Here is a 19,410-nt window from a genome sequence, read left to right on the forward strand (position 1 = left end):
GTATAGTGTTGAACATTTAATGTTCTCCTTTTGTGGTTGTTTTAAATTAACATTTAAAAAAAAATCACAAACCCTAAAAAACCATGAAAGCCTAATTTCAAAAAAAAAAAAAAAATCAAACAGGTGCAAAAATGAGGTCACCTGCTGAAAGCATCAAAGTTTTAAGCAAAAATTGAATTACACTGTGGTTAATTGAACAACCCTCCTGAAAGAGACAGAGAAGGAATCAATTAGACCAAAAATAAATTAAATAAATACAAAAGGAAAGAAAAACAAAAAATATTCAGCAGAGAAACAAAGACCTTAAGGCTGTTCCATCTCTAAGACATCAGTACTCTCTCTGGGCCTGACTCCTCTCTCACTTACATTGCTTCTACACCAGTGCAGCTCCACTGACTTCAACTGAATTGCTCTCAATTTACGTTGGAATAAATGATAGGAGAATGAGGCTCTCTGCTCTTCATTCCTTCTTCCACTCCCATTGCCTCCCCATCAAAGGCCTGTGCTGCCCAGAGCTGTGACTGCTGCTGTTCCAAGCCATCATCTTTGCTTCTGTCCATCAGTAATCGCTGTGGTACAGCAGGAAGTGGTTTGTGGCATTATTTATAGGCGGACACCGGTGGACCATGACTCCCAGGGTATTATACACATTATCTCCCTACCAGTGGGTGCCACCTACCACAGCAATTATCAGTGGATCCTTCTAGTGTGCTAAAGGACCTACAAATAGCTGCCAAGCTATACACTCTAATTTTTTCATTAATAGAATTTTTCTCAAATACAAACATTCCTGAACAGTAGATTAAAACATCATTTGTATCCCTACGTTATATCCCTTTTCCCACTCAACCCAAATTTTGTGCCGCACAGTCTATAAATCTAGTTTGAACTTGTCTCTAGATTCTGTGTGCAGCAGGCCAGACTGATGAAGCGAAACAGACATGTGGTTAAAGTGTGTTCTTGTATGGGCTATTTCCCAGTGTCTTATCAACTGTCTGAGCACCAGTCTGCTAGAGTGAGCTCGCTGCTAGTTAGTTAAGAGATTTTCTTGCTTGTCTTTCCCCCCTAAAGATGGCATGCTCGCGGGTCTATTGATTGGCGACCAAACATGAAAAAGTCTTGGCTAAATGTTTTTTTATTTGTTTTGTTTTTAATTTTTTTGGCATTTTCCACAGGTCCCCTCACCTCCTCCTCCTCCACCAGCAAAGCAAGGGACTCCATGGAAAATATAAACTTAATAGATCCAAAGGCATTCAGCCACTACATTAACTAGAAAGGGCAAAGTTCCTTAACAGCTCTGTCCCCATGATTTCAGTGAGCATATAGATATATTAACTTACACAGACACACATTTACAAACATACATTCACAAAGTTACACTGATGGAAATCTGAGACTCTACTAATGCAATTGAGATATTCTAGATTAATACCAATGTGAATAAGGGAAAAATTGGTCTAGAATTTGCCCATATTTTGTCAGAAAGCACATGGAAGACAAGCAGCCTGCCAACACACTTTTTAAAACGGCTGCCATTCATGTGTAACCTTTGATGGGACTTGCTATAGCCTTGGCAAGGGTTAAATTGAGCTGAACTTTTTGACCCCTTTCTGGTCATTCCTCCAAACACAGAGTAGCAATGCTATCTAAAACAGAGCAATGTATATTTAGCCTGCAGTGTTATATAACCTGTCTGTTAACAAATGCAAGATACAAAGTAAAGTCATGTAACCCAATTGAAACATTTCATATAGGAGGTTGATTTCCCTTGGGAACTGAAACATCAAGTAAGAAACTGAACCAGTTAAATATAACCTTTTTAAAGGGCAAAAGAATTCAAAGGTAATCAAGGATTTTTCCCCTCAGAAGGGCATTTATAATTATATTCCATTTTTATTTATAACAAGCCTTTTAATGTTGGTACTACAAAAGAAATCCAGAGAAAGCAGGCTTGCTTTCTATAACAGGATTCCCTCTCCATGTGTTTTTTATATGCAAAACATCCTTGACACAAACTATACACTGATAGAGGTATGTTCCTTTTAGAACTAAGGGGTATATTTTCAAAGTAGTTCATGAGGATTTAGCCATGTGTCTCTTATGAATGTTGTGGGAGTCGACATAAGAACATAAGAACGGCCATACTGCGTCAGACCATCCATAGGAAGTTGCCTTAGCAGCTCCACAGCAAAGTGGAGAAATATAAAGGATTGCTTGTTCTTCAAATTAATGAAAAGGCATTTTATTCGAGCACTTCCAAGCAGGCAGACTTCCACTGTGGGCTACAGTGCAAGCCAGGCACCCACAATGGGTGACCTGTTGAGACATTAAGAAACTAATATTAGGAGACACACTAGTCAAAATGCTATAGGTTCTTAATCATAGCTTTAGGATTTCTGACAGGATGTTTTGATAAAATAAATCTATTTTAAAATACTGTAATGAAATACTAACCAGTTTTTGAAGGGCTTTTAAGATGTTCTTTAAGGAGTTTCAGATCAAAGACTCAGTTAATGTAACCTCCATGCATTAAATATTTAGTACTTATTCAGTCACTTGAGCACTCAGGCATCTTGACATTGCAAAGGAGGGAAATTGAGTTTAAGTCAGCTTTCCACTGTGGGATATTTTCACTTTTTTATGTTAAAGATCCAGACATGCATTTTTAATACAAAGGGGTCTATTCTCTCACTGCTGAGTATGTGCACTGCCCATTAAGAGAGTTCTTTATGCACCTGCATGGATGGGAGAATAAACCCCTTAATGTGTCATTTCAGTGGAAACTTTATCATGCTGTGATCAACATCATTACTGAAGCTGCTCATGCAGTCAGTGAGCCCCCTGGTGAACTACACCAAATACACACATTTCCATCCTAGATATGCACTAGGCCTCTGTAAACTTTGTTTGCATAGAGCACAGAAACTGGACAAAGCAAGGAACATTTAGGCATGAAAGTTTGCTTGGATATTTGGGTTCTTCACATGCCCCCCACCCCTGGGAACCTCTTTGTTTAGTGTCCCTCTTTCCCAATAGCAGCCCTCTTTTCCAAGCCCCCAATGGCCCCATTCATCCTTCTAGCACCCCCAGGGAATGCCATAATGTGGGAAATAACATGTGGAACGACATCTGCTTACGTTTGGGGGACCATATTAAAGTTGGATGGAGACTCCCAAAAGTATTTGAATCTGAACCTACCCAAAACTTGGGTGAAGTCTGTGCAAATCTTTTGCATAGAACCACACATACAACTACACAGTACCCATCTAAACAGCACAGCATAGGCCTTTGCTTTAATTACCATCTTTTATTAACTATTAAGGCAGTAGTGCCCATGGAACAAGAGCTGCTTAGAAACCAATTTACTGGTGCATAAGGAATTTGCAGAAACTTATGCTGCAATGATGACCCAATACTAAAAAATCCTCCTCCGAGCACAATCATGGAGTGTGCTAAATCCCAGACAAAAGAGCTCTTCTGACTCATTACTAGGATTGTCAATTTGGGTTGGACGTACTCCTGGAGGTTTCATCACATGACAATCTTTAGGACTCCAGGACAATCCTGGAGGGTTGGCAACCCTAATAATTAGCCAGATAATAAATCCATACTGCCTCCTCTCAATCCCACAGCCAAATGTCTCCTGCAGTGAGGAATTCTCCTCCCACCACCAATGAAACCAAGCCAATCCATGACTGTCTCTCAGGCCTCATAATCAGTACACTTATAAAGGAGACTTACATTGTATCCACCTTGTCAGAATCGGGACCAGTCTCACAGATGGTGGTAAAAAAAAAGAATTTCATATCAACACCTGAGATCCATAGTCCAGCCTCACTTGGTATATAGCTCAACAGAGAATGCCTGGCTTCTCTAGGAGACACTTTGGAACAAGATGTAATGAGGCCCGACTTCAAGAAACCAAACTATCTTCACTAACGTCTGCCGGGCTGTAAGCCTCTCCCTTCTTGGAGCAGATTGTCAAGAAGGTGGTAAGAATCTGACTCCACCTAATGCAGATATGTTGGACCCCTTCCAGTCTAGCTTCCGGCAGAATGTGGAACCAAGACAGGGCTAATTGCATTGTTGGATGACTTCCTCAGGTGATGGGACAGGGATGAGACAATAATGTTAGCTTTGACATTGTTGTTCATGGGGTGTTGTTCACTCACCTGAGTACCCTGGCAAGAGTCAATGGAATTGGGCTAACCTGGTTTCTTTCATTCCTTCCAACAGGTTCACAAACTGTTGCTCCTGTTCAAGTATCTTGACATGTAGAATCCCTTCAAGGCTCAAACTGCTTATATTTCACATCTATGTGCAACCCATTAAGTATATGGGAAAACATGGGCTGTAACAAAATACCAAGCTGTGTGTCTTCAGCATATCTTTCATCCACCACAGACATCATTTTCCCATAGATAACATTGTGATTGAAGATGACTGGAGCCCATATGTAGATCATGTGGCTAAAGCAAATTCCAGCAAAGACAGAAGTAACACTACTTAGAAGCAGTAAACACTCCGAGGAGCTGGTAAGCACCACGACCTCATCACCCATTCGTTGCAAATGCCTTCTGGCAGTTAAGACAGTCCAAAGCTGTGGATCATTCTGACACTGAAGAATCAAATAGCAAGCACTAAAAACACCTTGTGTTTCCTGATAACAAGATGATCTCATCTCTTCCTCTGAAAGACCCTGTCACAGACCTTCATGTGTTCATCACCTCCATGCAGGGCATAGAATTCTCTCTTCCTCCACCTAGAGCAGAAATTCACAAGAAAAGCACAGCTGGGACACAACACAGCAGCCTGTCTCTTAAGTGAAGCACGCTGTAGAAGACATATTACACCAAGCTCTACAACCTGCACTGGTTCTCCATACACCCCCAGATCCAATTCAAGATTCTGCTGTTGAATTACAAAGCCCTGAATGGACATGCTGATATTATCTAAAAAGCCACTTGTCTTTCCTCAATGTCAGACACCCCTATCCAGCACACTACCCTTCTTGAACCTTGACACAGACTCAAGGAACCCTTCTAAACAGCAGACCCAACACTTTAGAAGGAACATCTTCTCAAGGAAGATTTGGAAGAGTCTTGCCCTCCCCAGAGCCCGTTCATGCTATAAGAGCCAGCACTTTGCCATAGCATTCCTCAGAGAACTAGAAGAGAAGAAATAGTCTTTGCACTGATGACTACAGAAAACTTGATAATGGCTAGGCTGGTAGTGTGCAGAGACCACTGCCTATCATTCCTGACCAATATGTCATTGTCTTTGGAGAGAAAGCAAAATGTTTTTACCCCACAGCTCTTCCAAAGCAAGAACATTTATTCTTAGGGCAAAAGCATTATGGAGAAAACATAAATATAAACAACCCTACACTCATGCTAAAAGCTTAGCAATGGTCACTCTCAACTCCAACATAGGGGTCTTGTAAGTGTCAGTCTTTCAAATGCCTCAACTGAGTTTGCTTTCTTGGCTACCAGTTCATGCCAGGTTTCAGATCAAGAACAAGACCCCTTTGGGGCAGTCTACCCCTTTATTAATACTGTGTGGGCCTTTAACTCCGGCCTCCTGTAACAGGTAATCATCAGTCAATGGCCCTGTTCTCCAGGCAAAGCTTCAAAAGGCTGGGTTTCTTGCATAACTGGTTTTGGGGAATTTGCATTAATCACTGCCCGGTGATTACAGATTCAACAGGAACCCCACCCACAGTTTGCTGACAAGCTGGTTCTACAATTATAAAGATATAAGTTTTCACCCATCAAGTTAAGTATATTTTAGTACAGAGAATAATAAGCAGATCTGAGGACAGATTCAGTTCTCCACATAGGACATAGTCCAGAAATGATCGCTTTTACCTGCAAGGAACATTACAAACATTTTTCAACGACCAGTCAGAGGAACTACTAATCAGGTGAGATGGCCTGGAGTAAACAGATAGTATGCTACCTGAAACAGGTCAGCTGTGTTTTGTGATGTCTAAGGCAGAAGAAAAATAGCATTTCTTGGCCTCAGAAACAGCTCTTCTGTACATCCACATACATTCCCTACACAATAGAAGATTTGATTCCAGGAACCAGCTCAGTCATCTCCTCTCCAGTATAAGGCTCAGAAGTTTCAGTATCTGGAGCTCACCAATAAACCGTCCTGGCACAAGAGACAGTGAGAATGTGGTGAGTGACCAGATGACAGAGAGCCCCCACTAATAGATGGTAATAGCTGTCAGCTAACTGTCAGACATCCTAGTTGGAAGGGGACATTAGATATATCTCAGCATGTGTGAGGAGATAGGTCTCAAAGGCTATGGTGAAATACCCATATCAACACCATAGCCAGGTTATAATATAAGCCCTACATTGAAAAGCATGAGGTGACAGTCAGACTGTCTCATAGAGTCTGATCTGAACTATCCAAACCAGACTCAATATGGCCAACTGTGTGGGAACAATCCTCAACCCTCTGGCTAAAAAAACAAGGGAGTTCATCTCTTCCTTGAAGCCAATAACAAGGAATATTTGACCAACATCAGGCAATGTTACAGTTTTATGTGTGCTGCTCTGTTGCTACACACAACATTCCCTACATTTCATACACCCTCTCCCACAAAACAATGGCTGTTTTTCATGTTGGTTTACTTTCACTTATACATATACTCTGTAAATAAACCATTCATATTAATTACGGTTAGAAATTCAATAATATTTAAAAAAATCACCCACGTGAAACTAGCTATTGCCTCAAAATCCCATTGTTAGTGGTGGCATTAATAATCTCAACTCTATGACTACATCTTCCTTCATTATGTCACAGAATCCCTTCTAAACTACCATCTCTGCCATTTTCCAGTGGGATTTCCAGCACCACTCTTGCTGCAATTACTACCTTTGAGATTTCAAAATATTCACATTCTGGATTCATTTCAATTCTTGTTCCTGACAGACACCTTGACGTACCTCTCTGCAGTGCCAACATGGCTCCTGCTTTATTCTTCCACCCGCTGTTTCAGTCTTCAGATGTTAATGTTTAAAATGCCCCTAATCAGTCATCTCTGATGTTCCTGTACATTTCCCACCAGACCTAATAACTTATTGGTCACTCTTCAAATGCGGGATGGGGTAGGGGTGTGGGGGGAAGAGACTTGAGCTCTTAAATCATGGGAACTATGCAAAAAAGAAGATTCCATTTCTAAATATTTTCTTAAACACCATGGGCCAGATTTTCAAATGCTCAGTGACACAACGGGGACCAGATTTTCCAAAGAGCTCAATTTCCTTTCAGTGTGTAACTAGGAGCTAAACTATGAGTGCTGAGGATTTGAAAATTCTGGGCTATATCTTACTCCTACAATCAGCTCATTGAAATTATGAACTGAAATATTATGTGATAAAATACTAGCTGGCTCCCTCAAAAAGGAAGGCAAATAGGCTGCAATAGTTAAATATTAGGAATGGGAATAAGGAGTTGGGGTTGTAAGGCTCCAATCCTGCAATGAGACTCCATGCATACACAAGGGTCCACCCGTATGGAAAGATCATAGGCTCAGGCTCAAAGTCTCAGTCACAGACTTACTGGGTGACCCAACTGCTTTGTGTATCAGTTTCCCTCTCTGGAAAATGGGGACAATGATATTACCTACATCAAAAGAGTGTTATGAGACTTAACTGATATTTATAAAGCAATCAGACTGTCAGATGAAAGTTCTACATGTTTGGGGGGGTTTTTTAATTATAAAATTGAGGGGGGTTTGCACTGGAAAACTGTGCAGCTTACATCAATATGAACAAGACTCATTAATATTTTAATTCTGTCCATCTCAGCTGAAAAATCCTTAACTGCGTGCAAATGTTACTTAATGAAATAAAAAAGCTGATTTAAACAGCCATGATGTATATTAATGCATTATTATAATCCACTTTAATTCAGGAAGTCAAAAAGAAAAGGAATTTATGTAATATTAAAAATGTACTACATAAAAACGTAAATAAATTCTATTGAATTCTCAGCAAATAATACTCTGCTTTAAACTTAACTAAACAAAGAACCATGTACATACCACATTAGGATGCAATGAACAGGAAACACAAATCATTTTAAAAATAAGAACAACTTGTTTATGAAAATTATTTTGCTTTTGTGCATATTTATGAAAACAGGAGACTTAATACCAAGGATTATCATTATATTATGTTCTCCTGCAAGTTACACACTTTTAGATTAATAAAATAAAACAGGGACAATAATCACTTTCTCTATAAAATTATTTTCACAAGTCTAAGGTATTCTAGTGCAAACTTTTGTCTTTTGGCCTAGGGCTGCTTTTTTCTTTGAAAATGTCAAATTGTAACCAAGACCTTTTCAATCTATGTTCACTTTTCTCAGGTTGTTCTCTGTTGCCACAGTATGGTGCTGAACTGCTGTTTGAAAACATGAAAAGGGGGATGAAGCTCTTTCCATGCGGCCATATGACTGATTTTCCATTTAAGACCTATTTTAAGTAGGCTCTCCTAAAAAAGCATTTAAACGACACATTACATTTTTTATTTTTTTTCAGTTAAGTAGCTATTGTCACTTGTAAACAAGTAACACTTGTAAACTTGGATGTTTATAATATGTTGTTATATTTTAAAAAATCCAAAAGCAATGTTTTGCTTTCAATACCCTGATATAATGCGACCCGATATAACACGAATTCGGATATAACGCGCGTAAAGCAGTGCTCCAGGGGGGCGGAGTTGCGCACTCCAGCGGATCAAAGCAAGTTCGATATAACGCAGTTTCACCTATAACGCGGTAAGATTTTTTGGCTCCCGAGGACAGCGTTATATCGGGGTAGAGGTGTATTTAGACCCAATAACATCACTTGTACAATATTTTGTATTTTCAGGAAACTGACTTGATCTGAATCGGTCTTTTCTAGCTAACTACTATGATGTTGAAATAGAAAATACATTTCACTAGAATTGGCTTTTTCAGAAATACTGACATCAGCCATGTGTGTGCCAAATGATGTCCCTCTCCATTCAAATCTCTACTTAAAACACATTTCTTTCACTAAGGCTTTCAGTGACAAAGCAGAAAAGTAAATTTCTAAAAGTGCTCACACCTTCCAGAATGGGCCTCAATCCAGATATGTCTGAACTGTATTGCCTGCATCTCATTTAGACTGTAAGCAACTTGTGTTCCCTTGTATGTTTGCACTGCATTGAGAAATACAGAGCATTCAGTAAATAACACTGTGAGAAATTCTGAAGTTCTCACTCACCCATATCCTGGGCACTCAAACTGCATGCTAATCTAACCCTTCATGCACACAGATGAGTGTCAGAATCCATCCTGTGATAGGATTTTCTTCTTCTCCCAGATCCTGCAGAGGGATCTCCACACATATGACATTGCCTGCGCAGAGACTCACTAACCCTGAAGACTTCCCCACAGAAAGGTGATAAGGGCACCACAGCAGGGAACCTCCCCTTTAAATGTAAAAGTTGCTGTTCTAGTTCTATATCACTAAGCTATATCTGATGACACTGTTCTGTTTCTCTCTCCACTCACCAAGAATCTTGGTGACAGATCACCAAGACAGTCCAAAAGAATGAGTTTACAGCCAGTAATGCAGAATTAGAGGGAAACAAAAGTCAATTTTGCCAACTTGTTAAGTTTATGAGTGATTTAACTTTCCCTCCCCCCACCCGCAACACACACACTTTACATACATTGTCATCCTAAGATTTATCTGGTTACAATATTTGTGCCAAAATTGTAAAAATAATAATTTTATATATACACATACACCCCTATGAGGGCTTTATTTCTCAACACTAAACAGTCCCCACTAAATGAAGGCTGAACAATTATTGATGTGTTAGAGAACAAAATCCATTTTTAATCGTGCATTTAGTAAAGCATATAAAGATTGGATCCTACCCTGATGCCATCATTTTAGGACCTACAGTTTAAGTTTTCACTACTTGTAATTTTGAAGAAAAATACTCTCCTTTATTCTCTACTGTGGACAAGGATTCCCACATAACTCTAACGTTCTCTTGGAAGAAAAGGTGTCCGAGGATATGGAATTCTCATCTCCCTGTTTATTAATGCAAGGTTGGTAACCAATAAGGTAACAGCAATGTATGACTTGCTTAAAGGTGAGGTTCCTGGCTTTGCATACATCCCTGAGAACTGGTTGGATGATGCTTCAGGACCCATTTCAGTGAAGTTGGTTCTGGCTGGATACACAGTGTAGCAAAAAACAAAGAAAGATTGGAATAGCGGGGATGTACTACAGTCAGTAGAATACAATGGGTACGTTTACACAGCAAATAACAAAAAACCAAAAAACCCTGCAGCAGCGAGTCTCGGAGCCCAGGTCAGTTGACTTGGGCTTGCATTACGGGCTAAAAATATAAGTATGGACATTCATGCTGGGGCTGGAGCTTGGGCTCTGAGACCCAGCACGTTTCTCATAACATCCACTCTGCTATTTTTAAGCCCATAGAACGAGTCCCAGGAGAAAACCCTGGAAGGTTGCTCAACTCATAGCTGGACAAACTCTGGATCTAGTATTCAAGATGGTAGTGGATGTGGGGAAACTTGAAATCAAATATTGTCATGGACTTACCATTACTTCCTTAAAATTTTAGGTTGGGTCTCACCTCTTCTAACAAGATGAGAGACCTATTTTGATTATCTGCCCTCAGAAGCGGTTGGAACCAGAGCAGGTCTGTTAGGAAGAATATTGTTGCTCTGAATGACCACTCTATCAGTGGTTTGGTGGAATATTATAAAACTCTTTCATCCTCAAAACTGGTCCCAAGCCATCCTCTTTGTTGGCTTCTGCTTCATAAGCCCAAGGCCACCTTGGTTCATAGAAGATGTGTCAGCTGAAGCAAGAGGGAAGATGACTTGAGCATATTGGGAAGAAATCTTAGCTCAAATCTGATTCATATGACAAGGAATTTTAAAATATAATTATAGCACGGTTATTAGGGAGGCAAATAAATGGTTCTTCCCTTCCACCACAACATCCATAAAATGTCTACCAGTGAATCTCTTTACGGTATTGGACAGTTAGATTAAACGAAGTTGCTACTACTTGGTTGCAGATTTGATTTACTTCCACACTGCAAGGAGTAAATTTGGTTAGAAACAGCTGACGCCATGAGTCGTCAATGCTCTGCCCGCCACCTCCTCTCTTCTATAGCAGCAAGTCTGTAGCTCAGTTGCCTCTTTTAACCTCAGTTATGGCAATATCCCATGGGAAGAAGCAAATTCTTAGGCCTGGTCTATACTGCAAAGTTAGGTTGACTTGCGTCTTCACTTAAATTTGGCTCCTGCTGATGAAAATGCCTTTCTACGCTGATTTAGTAACCGCAACCCCCCCCCCCCCCCGAGCAGCATAGAGTCATTGTTGATGTAATTAGGTTGACACATTGTCAGTGTAGATACTGCGTTGCTTACGCTGACGGTTACCGGTTTTCAGGAGCCATCCCACAAAGCCCCACACTGACAATACAAGCACTCCTGGTGAGGATGCGTAACACTGACACAAGGAACCAAGTGTGCACACACAAGAGATTTAATAACTGGGTGGCTGTATGCCGACATGAGGTAGGTCGACATAATTTTGTAGTGTAGACATGGCTTTAGATAGGCAATACTGTGACCATTTAGTCTTTATAGAACAAAACTAACATCTTAAAAGCAACCCAGAATCCAACACATAGTCCAGACAGCCGAAATCCATTTTCCTTCAAGGCACTTTGCAATGCCTAACTTTCCTCCTTGGCCTGCAGGGTGTTGGGAGATGGGTTTGTTGGGGACTGTGGTGGCAGTTTGGTAGGTGGGGATTATTACATTTTTGCTATATTCACGGTGCCCCGGGGGTGGTGCTATCAGTTGGTAATTTCTTTGTGTTGAGCCCGCAAGGTGCTGAGTACTCTAGCCCTGAATCTATCAAAGCACTTCAGTACATGCTTCAGTTTTAGCAGATGAGTAGTACCACTGATGTCCATGGGACCGTTCACATGCTTAAAAGTGAAGCATGTGCTCAAGCGCTTTGCTGGATCAGGTCCAGTGTGCCCAGCACCTTGTAGAATCTAGCTCTTTATATATGAACTCTGCGGATAAGAGCTTGTCAAAGGTGCCCAGAGGATCAGATAGGCATTCTTTTATGTAGTGAGTACAAAGCTAAATAAATGAGTAACCTCCCTCTGTGTGCAGTATATCCAATCCTTTGGTACGAGCAGACTTTAAATCTTGTAGACAAGCCTCCAATCCCAAACCACAGCCTTGCAGCTAAAGTATGCCAGGATCACCATCTTTTGGGTCAGTAATCAGAGATTACAAAATAAAAATATAGCTTTGCCCTAGCTTTATACAGTCACCACCCAGGAGAGCCAACCATAAACCAATTCCAACACGGCCAAAATCCCAGCAGAGTCGATGCAGTACGGTGCTACTGTAATGCTAATCGCTCCAGATAGCAATACAGGGCCCCTCCCCCCCTTTGCAAGTATGGTCAACACACTGTCAACAGCGTAATTATTGTTTAATGCTCTGCTCCAAAAGACAGAAAACAAAGCTTCTGGAAATGAAAGTGAAAGTAGTATCAATTCAATCTAGGATATTGCACTGGTTTGCTGGCGTTACACGTTCCTTAAAAATCTCATTCTGTTCTTATGTCCTTGAGTGCAGTTACGTAAATATTAAGTGACAGAAAGATGTAGTTAACAATCTTCACACTAATGTAGACGGCATCACAGACTGGTTATTTTAATAGGATTCTATGAAAATGGCTTGTATAGGTTGACAGTAAACAACATAGCACACCGTTCATTTATCACTATTCCCTGCAGCAGGTTTTCCTTCCATAAAATGGATCATAACAATCTGCAGCTGATTCTGTTTCTTATCCCAACAGAGTCATTAAGCTCAAAGTTCCTTTCTTCTGACGTTCCAACCACTGTCTTTTTATTTTTAAATGTTTTTTGGATGGACAAGAGTTGATGTCACAAGTGAGCTGCAAAGCTGACAAGATTTTAATTCTTTTTTCTGATTTATGATCAGTTCCTCTAAGAATGGCGTATACTCTTGGAGTGAGTTTCCTATATAAACCAATGCTATTTCTAGCACTTAGGAACTGAGCGCTTATGTATGTGACAGACACAGGCAATATTAATTACAAAGCAATGTTTAGAGTTATGTTTACTTTTTTCATAAAACTAGATGTTGCTGGTGACCTAAGCCAAAGCCCTTTCTTTTTATCATGAATATGCAATTTCTGCATTATGAAATCTTTATAACTGTGTCTGTGAGAATCACAAAAGGCAGACTGCAATGGTAATACAGTTTGCCATACAACAAAAGCTTCTCTGACCTCTATCTACCAGTCAGTCCTTAGTTTGTGAGCTCTTCAGTGGAGGCACCTTCTTGTACATCTGGAAAGAGCATAGCACACTGTGGATGCTGCCACAAAGAACAAACTTTTAAGCTCCCAGGGCCAAGTTTTATTATTTTTAACCATTAGATTAGAACATTGCACTGACAGGTGAGAATTTTGATGGTAATAAGAATGGACCATAACGTGCCATAAATTTTAAAGCAGAACTCACTAATTCAAATTGGGATGCAAAGGTTCTGGAACTAAGGGTGCTGGAGCACCCCCTGGCTTGAAGAGGTCTCCAATATAGAGAGTTTACAGTTTGGTTCAATGGCTCTCAGCACCCCCACTATGAAAATTGTTCCAGCATCCCTGTTGGGAAGTCTTACTAAAAACTGATGACATAATATGGCTCAATATTGTTTTCCTCTAGTAACACACAAAAACATCTGGAAACCTACTCAACTAAAAATATATATTTACAATACAACTCCATTAAAGAAAAGGAAGAAAATATTATTTCTGATATTTGTTATTTTCAGGTCCAACTCTGCTCATGCTGATATCCAATCTGGCAGAGAAATATCTATAGCAGAGTTTAAAGTTGGCATTTGGTTTTGGAATGGTGTTTATATTATCAATGCTAGGGAAATAGCAGCACTAGCTGCTATTTATGTGTGAGTAAACACATGTACAGATGAATAAAGTGAATGTGCCCCTAACACATATGTAGGAACACCCCTACTTCCTAGAAAAATGAGTAAGTTGGGTTTACTGTTGTTTCTATGGATGTTGTCACACTGAGTAAACTGTCACAAATTGCATTTAGATGACATTTTAACCTAGTTGCAGTTAGATCCATTGGAAACTACAAAATCTGACATCAATATCATGTAAAAAGTATGGTGCATCATCACACAGAGGCCCGTAACTTCCATTTTTTCAAATAAGAAGAGTATAGCTTTATTATAGATGACTGTTACTGCTTAACCTAACACTGAACACAGAAATGGAAAATTTAACCTTTGGAAAATTGACTATTTTCTTTGTTTCATGCTTTAAAGCAGTCATAACTGATCAGTTAAAATGGGCGAGTGGATATCCATACAACTCATTAGCTATTTTTACTGGTGTACCCAGCCATTTGTACAGTGAACAAAGGATATTTGATCAGCGAGCCAGCAATGTAACATCTGGTAAGTAGTTTCACAAGTCCAGGGCCTGATTCTGATCTCATTTACACCAGTGTAAATCAGAAGTAACTCCAGTGAAAAGAAGAGACCAACACCAAAGTAGTGTGGGATCAGAACCAAGCCCCCAGCATCCGCATTCTGGTCTATTTTAGTCTGCATCACATGTCTCTTTTAAGAGGTGGTGGCTCACTTACACAGCTCCACATCAGACATATTGCCTTCTTGTTTTAAAATATGTATGTTTAATATTTAATTTAACACAATTCCATATTCCAGTCTCTGTGTACTGAACAAGTTCCTTTGAGGCTTGCGGTTTGTATGTGCAATCACAATACACCTCAAGTACAATTTGGAAGCACTACTGCCTAATGGGGTGAGAGGAAGTGTCTGTGTCCAATTAATCTTGGCTCTCTTTTGAGTGAATAATGAAAATACTGCCAAGTGAGTGGTGATTTGTAAAGTGGACCATACGAGCTGAGCCAAGTTGACTGAGCTCATTTAATTTAGAGTGAGTGATCAGTGGAATGGTTGGAGGGGGTCTGGGGATACTGAAAAGACAAGAGTCTTGCACTATATACGGATAGTTTAGATTACCAACTTTGAACGTTATCCACTTTAAAACCAGCCACTGTGAACTATTAGGTATGACTAGACATACCCGGAGCTATACGAACATGATACAATATATCTATACATTTACATTGTGTGTGTGTGTTTATATTTTCACACACATATAGAAATCATCTTTCATTGTATTATGTTGTTCAATGTTGTAGAATATATTCCAGTCTGACAAAAACTTACTATGCAATATAAATAAAGGCACAATCAAAAAAAAAAACTTTCAACTTTTACATGTGTTATCTGTTTGGATAGTACGTATACAGTCTAAAGTTATCTGAAGCCAGTGATGTCGGAATGAAAATAGCAAGATAAATGGTGCCCAGGACACCATGTTACCAAGCTTGTAGCGCAGACTATTTTCAAGATCATGTGGCACATCTAGAATGTTTGATAGCTCTCTGAAGTAAAGCATATAAATATTAAAGGTCAGAACAGAACCACTAAGTTATCCATTCATGTTAGCAATAGGAATTGTTGCCTTTTGGCTCTGTTCCTTTTTGCCATTCTGTGATCTAATGACAGTTAAATGTCCCATATTGATGTTTCACTTTCAAGATTCATAGAGTTGTTGAAAGTATTTAAGGAGTTAACTGAGGCAGAGTATCTTTTATAGAGAAAAATATGAAATTAGATTACTTTGAAAACACTAAATGCAGCAAAATGAGTGGCTCAAAAAGTCTTTAGAAACAATAACCTAAATATGGCTTCTTGAGACTTGAATTTCACTATTATCCTACAGAAAAGATCCCTGGTGAAATTCTGTTCTGCCCCTCTTAAAGGCACAGTCCAGAACTCACAGGCTAGGGGAGCTAACTAAGGCAGCTCCAAATCACCTTTGTGCCCTCCCAGTCCAAGGCTGAAGAGACCCCCCAACAGAAAACAGACAACCCTGGGGGCCTGTCTAAATCACAGCCACCTCCCTAAGCAGCCCCATGGGCCACGGGGCTGCAGTGCTGCTCAGAAGCTCTGCAGTCTTGCTGCAACCAACCCCACAGCTGGAACCAGCACTTTTAGGGCCCCTTTATGATACATAAAAGGGGCAGAGTGGGGTTGAGGATCTCACCCTTGATTTCTAAAACCATCCCGTGTGGCATTTGATCCTCTCAAGTACAGTCAACTTCTGTTTTCATGCAGCATGGTACAGGGCCCCCCAAAACATCCTGTTTTAAAGTCATATGCTAAGCAACAAAACACTACATTAAATATTTAAGTGAACTTATAGAAATTGCCTATTCAAGCCCTGCAAAACCATTAAGTATCCAAGCTGTTCTAGGATGTTCTTATATGGAGAAAAGCCAGAAATCCGTTACGATTGCAATGTTTTGTACAAAGATAACATCGTGAGCTGGATTCAAAAGCTTTTTACACAGATCGTCATGGTGAGCTGCAAAATGTTGTTATATCAAGTTCTGGAAAACATACTATGTGTGTACATTTAGATATAAAATCTGGAGTTATACACAGATAAATTCCATGCCATATTTTGAATGGCATGTTTAATTTTCTGAAATATGAAAAATAATATTTAGCGGCGACAGGTAACGCACTGTTAACAAGATTTAAAGACTACATCTGTCTGTCAAAATGCAGATAAAAGACAAATCCCTCAGATCTCAATGTTTTAATCAGTCAATCGTGGTTTTGATGAACATGCAAATGTGACCGTTTTATTCTCTATTTTCACAGAGAGTGAAAGTTAACAAAAAGCAGTTTTACGTTACAATTAATGACAGTTGTGTCCTCTGAGACTAATAATTAAACCCCACAAAAATCAAAATGATTAAGTTTCCTACTCCCAACCCCCTTTGGATTTTGTGTTTTCCTTTTAACTATTTTCACCTTCCCTATGTAATTGTTGGACCTCCTAATTGGGATGATTAGTATCAGCCAGGGATGTGTACTGGGCTTCTCTTAACCAAGAACTTTGCTTCACCAATAAAAAGGTTTTAAATGGGGGCCTCTTTGTTAATTCTTTTCTTAATTTCCTATTTTATTTCATTTTTATATACATTTGGTGCTAGTAAAGGGAACCAGACAGGCCTAGTGAATGAAGTCCTCTATTTATCCCAGTGTTTCTAAGTCTCACAATTTTGTTACGAATCTCATGATATTTTGTAGATTTTTTAGATAAAAATATTTTTAATAAATAAAGAAATAAAAAGATATTTTTTAGATAAAACTCCAGCTGCTGGAGATTGCATAAGAATTTCAGCTCTCATAAAAAACAAAAAGACAGAAAAAAGAAGAAAAAGTTTCTAGCCTTTATGGTTGTGAAGAAAAGCTTGAAACTGTGAAGCAAGTGCACCCTAAAGGCTCAGAAACCAAGGCAAATAAAAAAGAACCAACATTTATGATTTTCAAAAACACTCATGATTTTTAAGCCAATCTTATTATTTTGGGGCCTGAGGGCTTGTCTACACAATAGATGCAGCGAGTGTTGATTTAGCGGGTCTGGTGAAGACATGCTAAATCGATGGGAGAGCATTCTCCCATCGATTTGTGTCCTCCACCTCCCCGAGAAGTGTAAAGGAAGTCGATGGGAGACACTCTCCTGTCAACACAGTGTGGTGTAGCCACTGTGGTAAGTGGATCTAACTACGTCAACTTTAGTTATGTTATTCACGTAACTGAAGTTGCATAAGTTAGATCGATTTATTGTGGTAGAGTAGACCACCCCTGAGTCAGGGTTCTGGAATGTCTGGGTTTGGCAATACTTTCATTCACAGAAAAGTTACATCAAGGTGAGTAGAAGTTCAAGCTTTTCCCACAATGCTCAGATTCAAGCCTGACCAGGAAGGACCATCTCTTGGGTAGAAAGAATAGGCTTAGTCTCCAGGCCTCATTTTATTCTTTGACAAGAAGTGTGTCAGTTAGAACCAACTTTGGTGGCATTTTATTTTTGAAGTGGACGTTAGGGGTGGGACTAAGACAGCTAAACCCATTTCACATGAGCCACCAAAATATTCAACCATTTTTAGGGTTAAGCTATCTACCCCCTTTCTTTTTGCATATGGTAGTAAAGGCTATAACCCCATTCTGAAGAAATCTCACAGAAATACAAGACAGGATGCCAAGAATCAAATTTCCCTTGTAAAGCTGTTTAGGTTTTCCCATTTAATATCTTTGGAGGTGAACTGGTCCTACATGGTAATCTTAGCGTTGCACTACATGTTGCAGAAGAGATATTTTATGTGAAATTAAATTAGCATTTGTCTATATTTCACCATGCAACTAAGCTGCCTCGTGTCATTGATAGCAGTAAAACAAATATGTGCATATGTACTTTAGCAGGGATGATGAATTATACTGTATAAGTATTTAAGGGCAGACATCCATAATGAAGCATGCTAGTTGGCAAACATGCTTATTACTTACCACACTGAGTCCCAGCAATTCTCTGTAAAAGTAGTCCATGTTCCTCCTTTGTAAGGTGTCGAGATAGTGTCGGAGCCGAGTATATGTGTACGGGTAGCAGTAGGCAAATTGGTAAATGTCATCCTCTCGGTCAAAGCAGAAAGCAAATGACATGACATAGTTCTTTCTGTGGTCTGGGCAACGATAGTAATATACATTTTTAGGTGGCAGCCTTTGCCTAAAAAACAAAACACATACATATGTGTGGACATAAGAATCTTGATAAATTCAAACTTTACAATAAAACTAACTGAAATTCATATTCTAGGTCGAACTAATTAAGTGAACCAACTGGGAGCCTTAATGGCTCAGAGGTTGGTAACTGGATGGCAAACCTTTCAAGGACATTATTGGAACACATTCTAGATGGACCATATGGAATGAGTCTGTGCCTGGAGGCTGTCTCTCTTCAAGTCGGGGTTAGGCATATTTAATGCAACAGTGTCTTGACAAGACAAACATTGAACTTAGGGAAGTTTCTATATTGCAATCCAGTTTAATGGTGAGGAGATATATAGAAACATGGCACAAGTATAAGGAAAAATCACTTCTTGAGAAACAAAAACCTCTTGTTTTGTGAGGTTATAGAATGACCCCAGAAATTCTCTCTTCTGAAACAGCCACCTGGTCCTGATTTAGAAAGAGAGAGGGATGGGAGTTTAGTCTAGAATTACTGTATCCTTTGCAAATCCCAGGCTAAATGCATATGGCACCCAGTTACTATGGTGCTGGGCAGATTAAAAATGCAAATACAATATAATGACTCACTATAGTGGAAGTGCTTACATGACT

The 19,410-nt window shown here is 39.5% G+C and overlaps 1 protein-coding gene across 1 annotated transcript in view; it reads right to left on the minus strand.

The window, feature by feature from the left end:
* AGBL4 (AGBL carboxypeptidase 4) overlaps positions 1-19,410 on the minus strand; it is a 1,406,728-nt gene that overhangs the window by 810,480 nt on the left and 576,838 nt on the right. The window contains exon 5 of the mRNA XM_065409275.1: positions 18,580-18,796. Coding sequence (XP_065265347.1) covers positions 18,580-18,796 — 217 coding nt within the window. The remainder of the gene's footprint in view (positions 1-18,579; positions 18,797-19,410) is intronic.

Source organism: Emys orbicularis, chromosome 8 (genome assembly GCF_028017835.1).
Source record: "Emys orbicularis isolate rEmyOrb1 chromosome 8, rEmyOrb1.hap1, whole genome shotgun sequence".
In the NCBI taxonomy this organism is placed as follows: Eukaryota; Metazoa; Chordata; order Testudines; family Emydidae; genus Emys; species Emys orbicularis.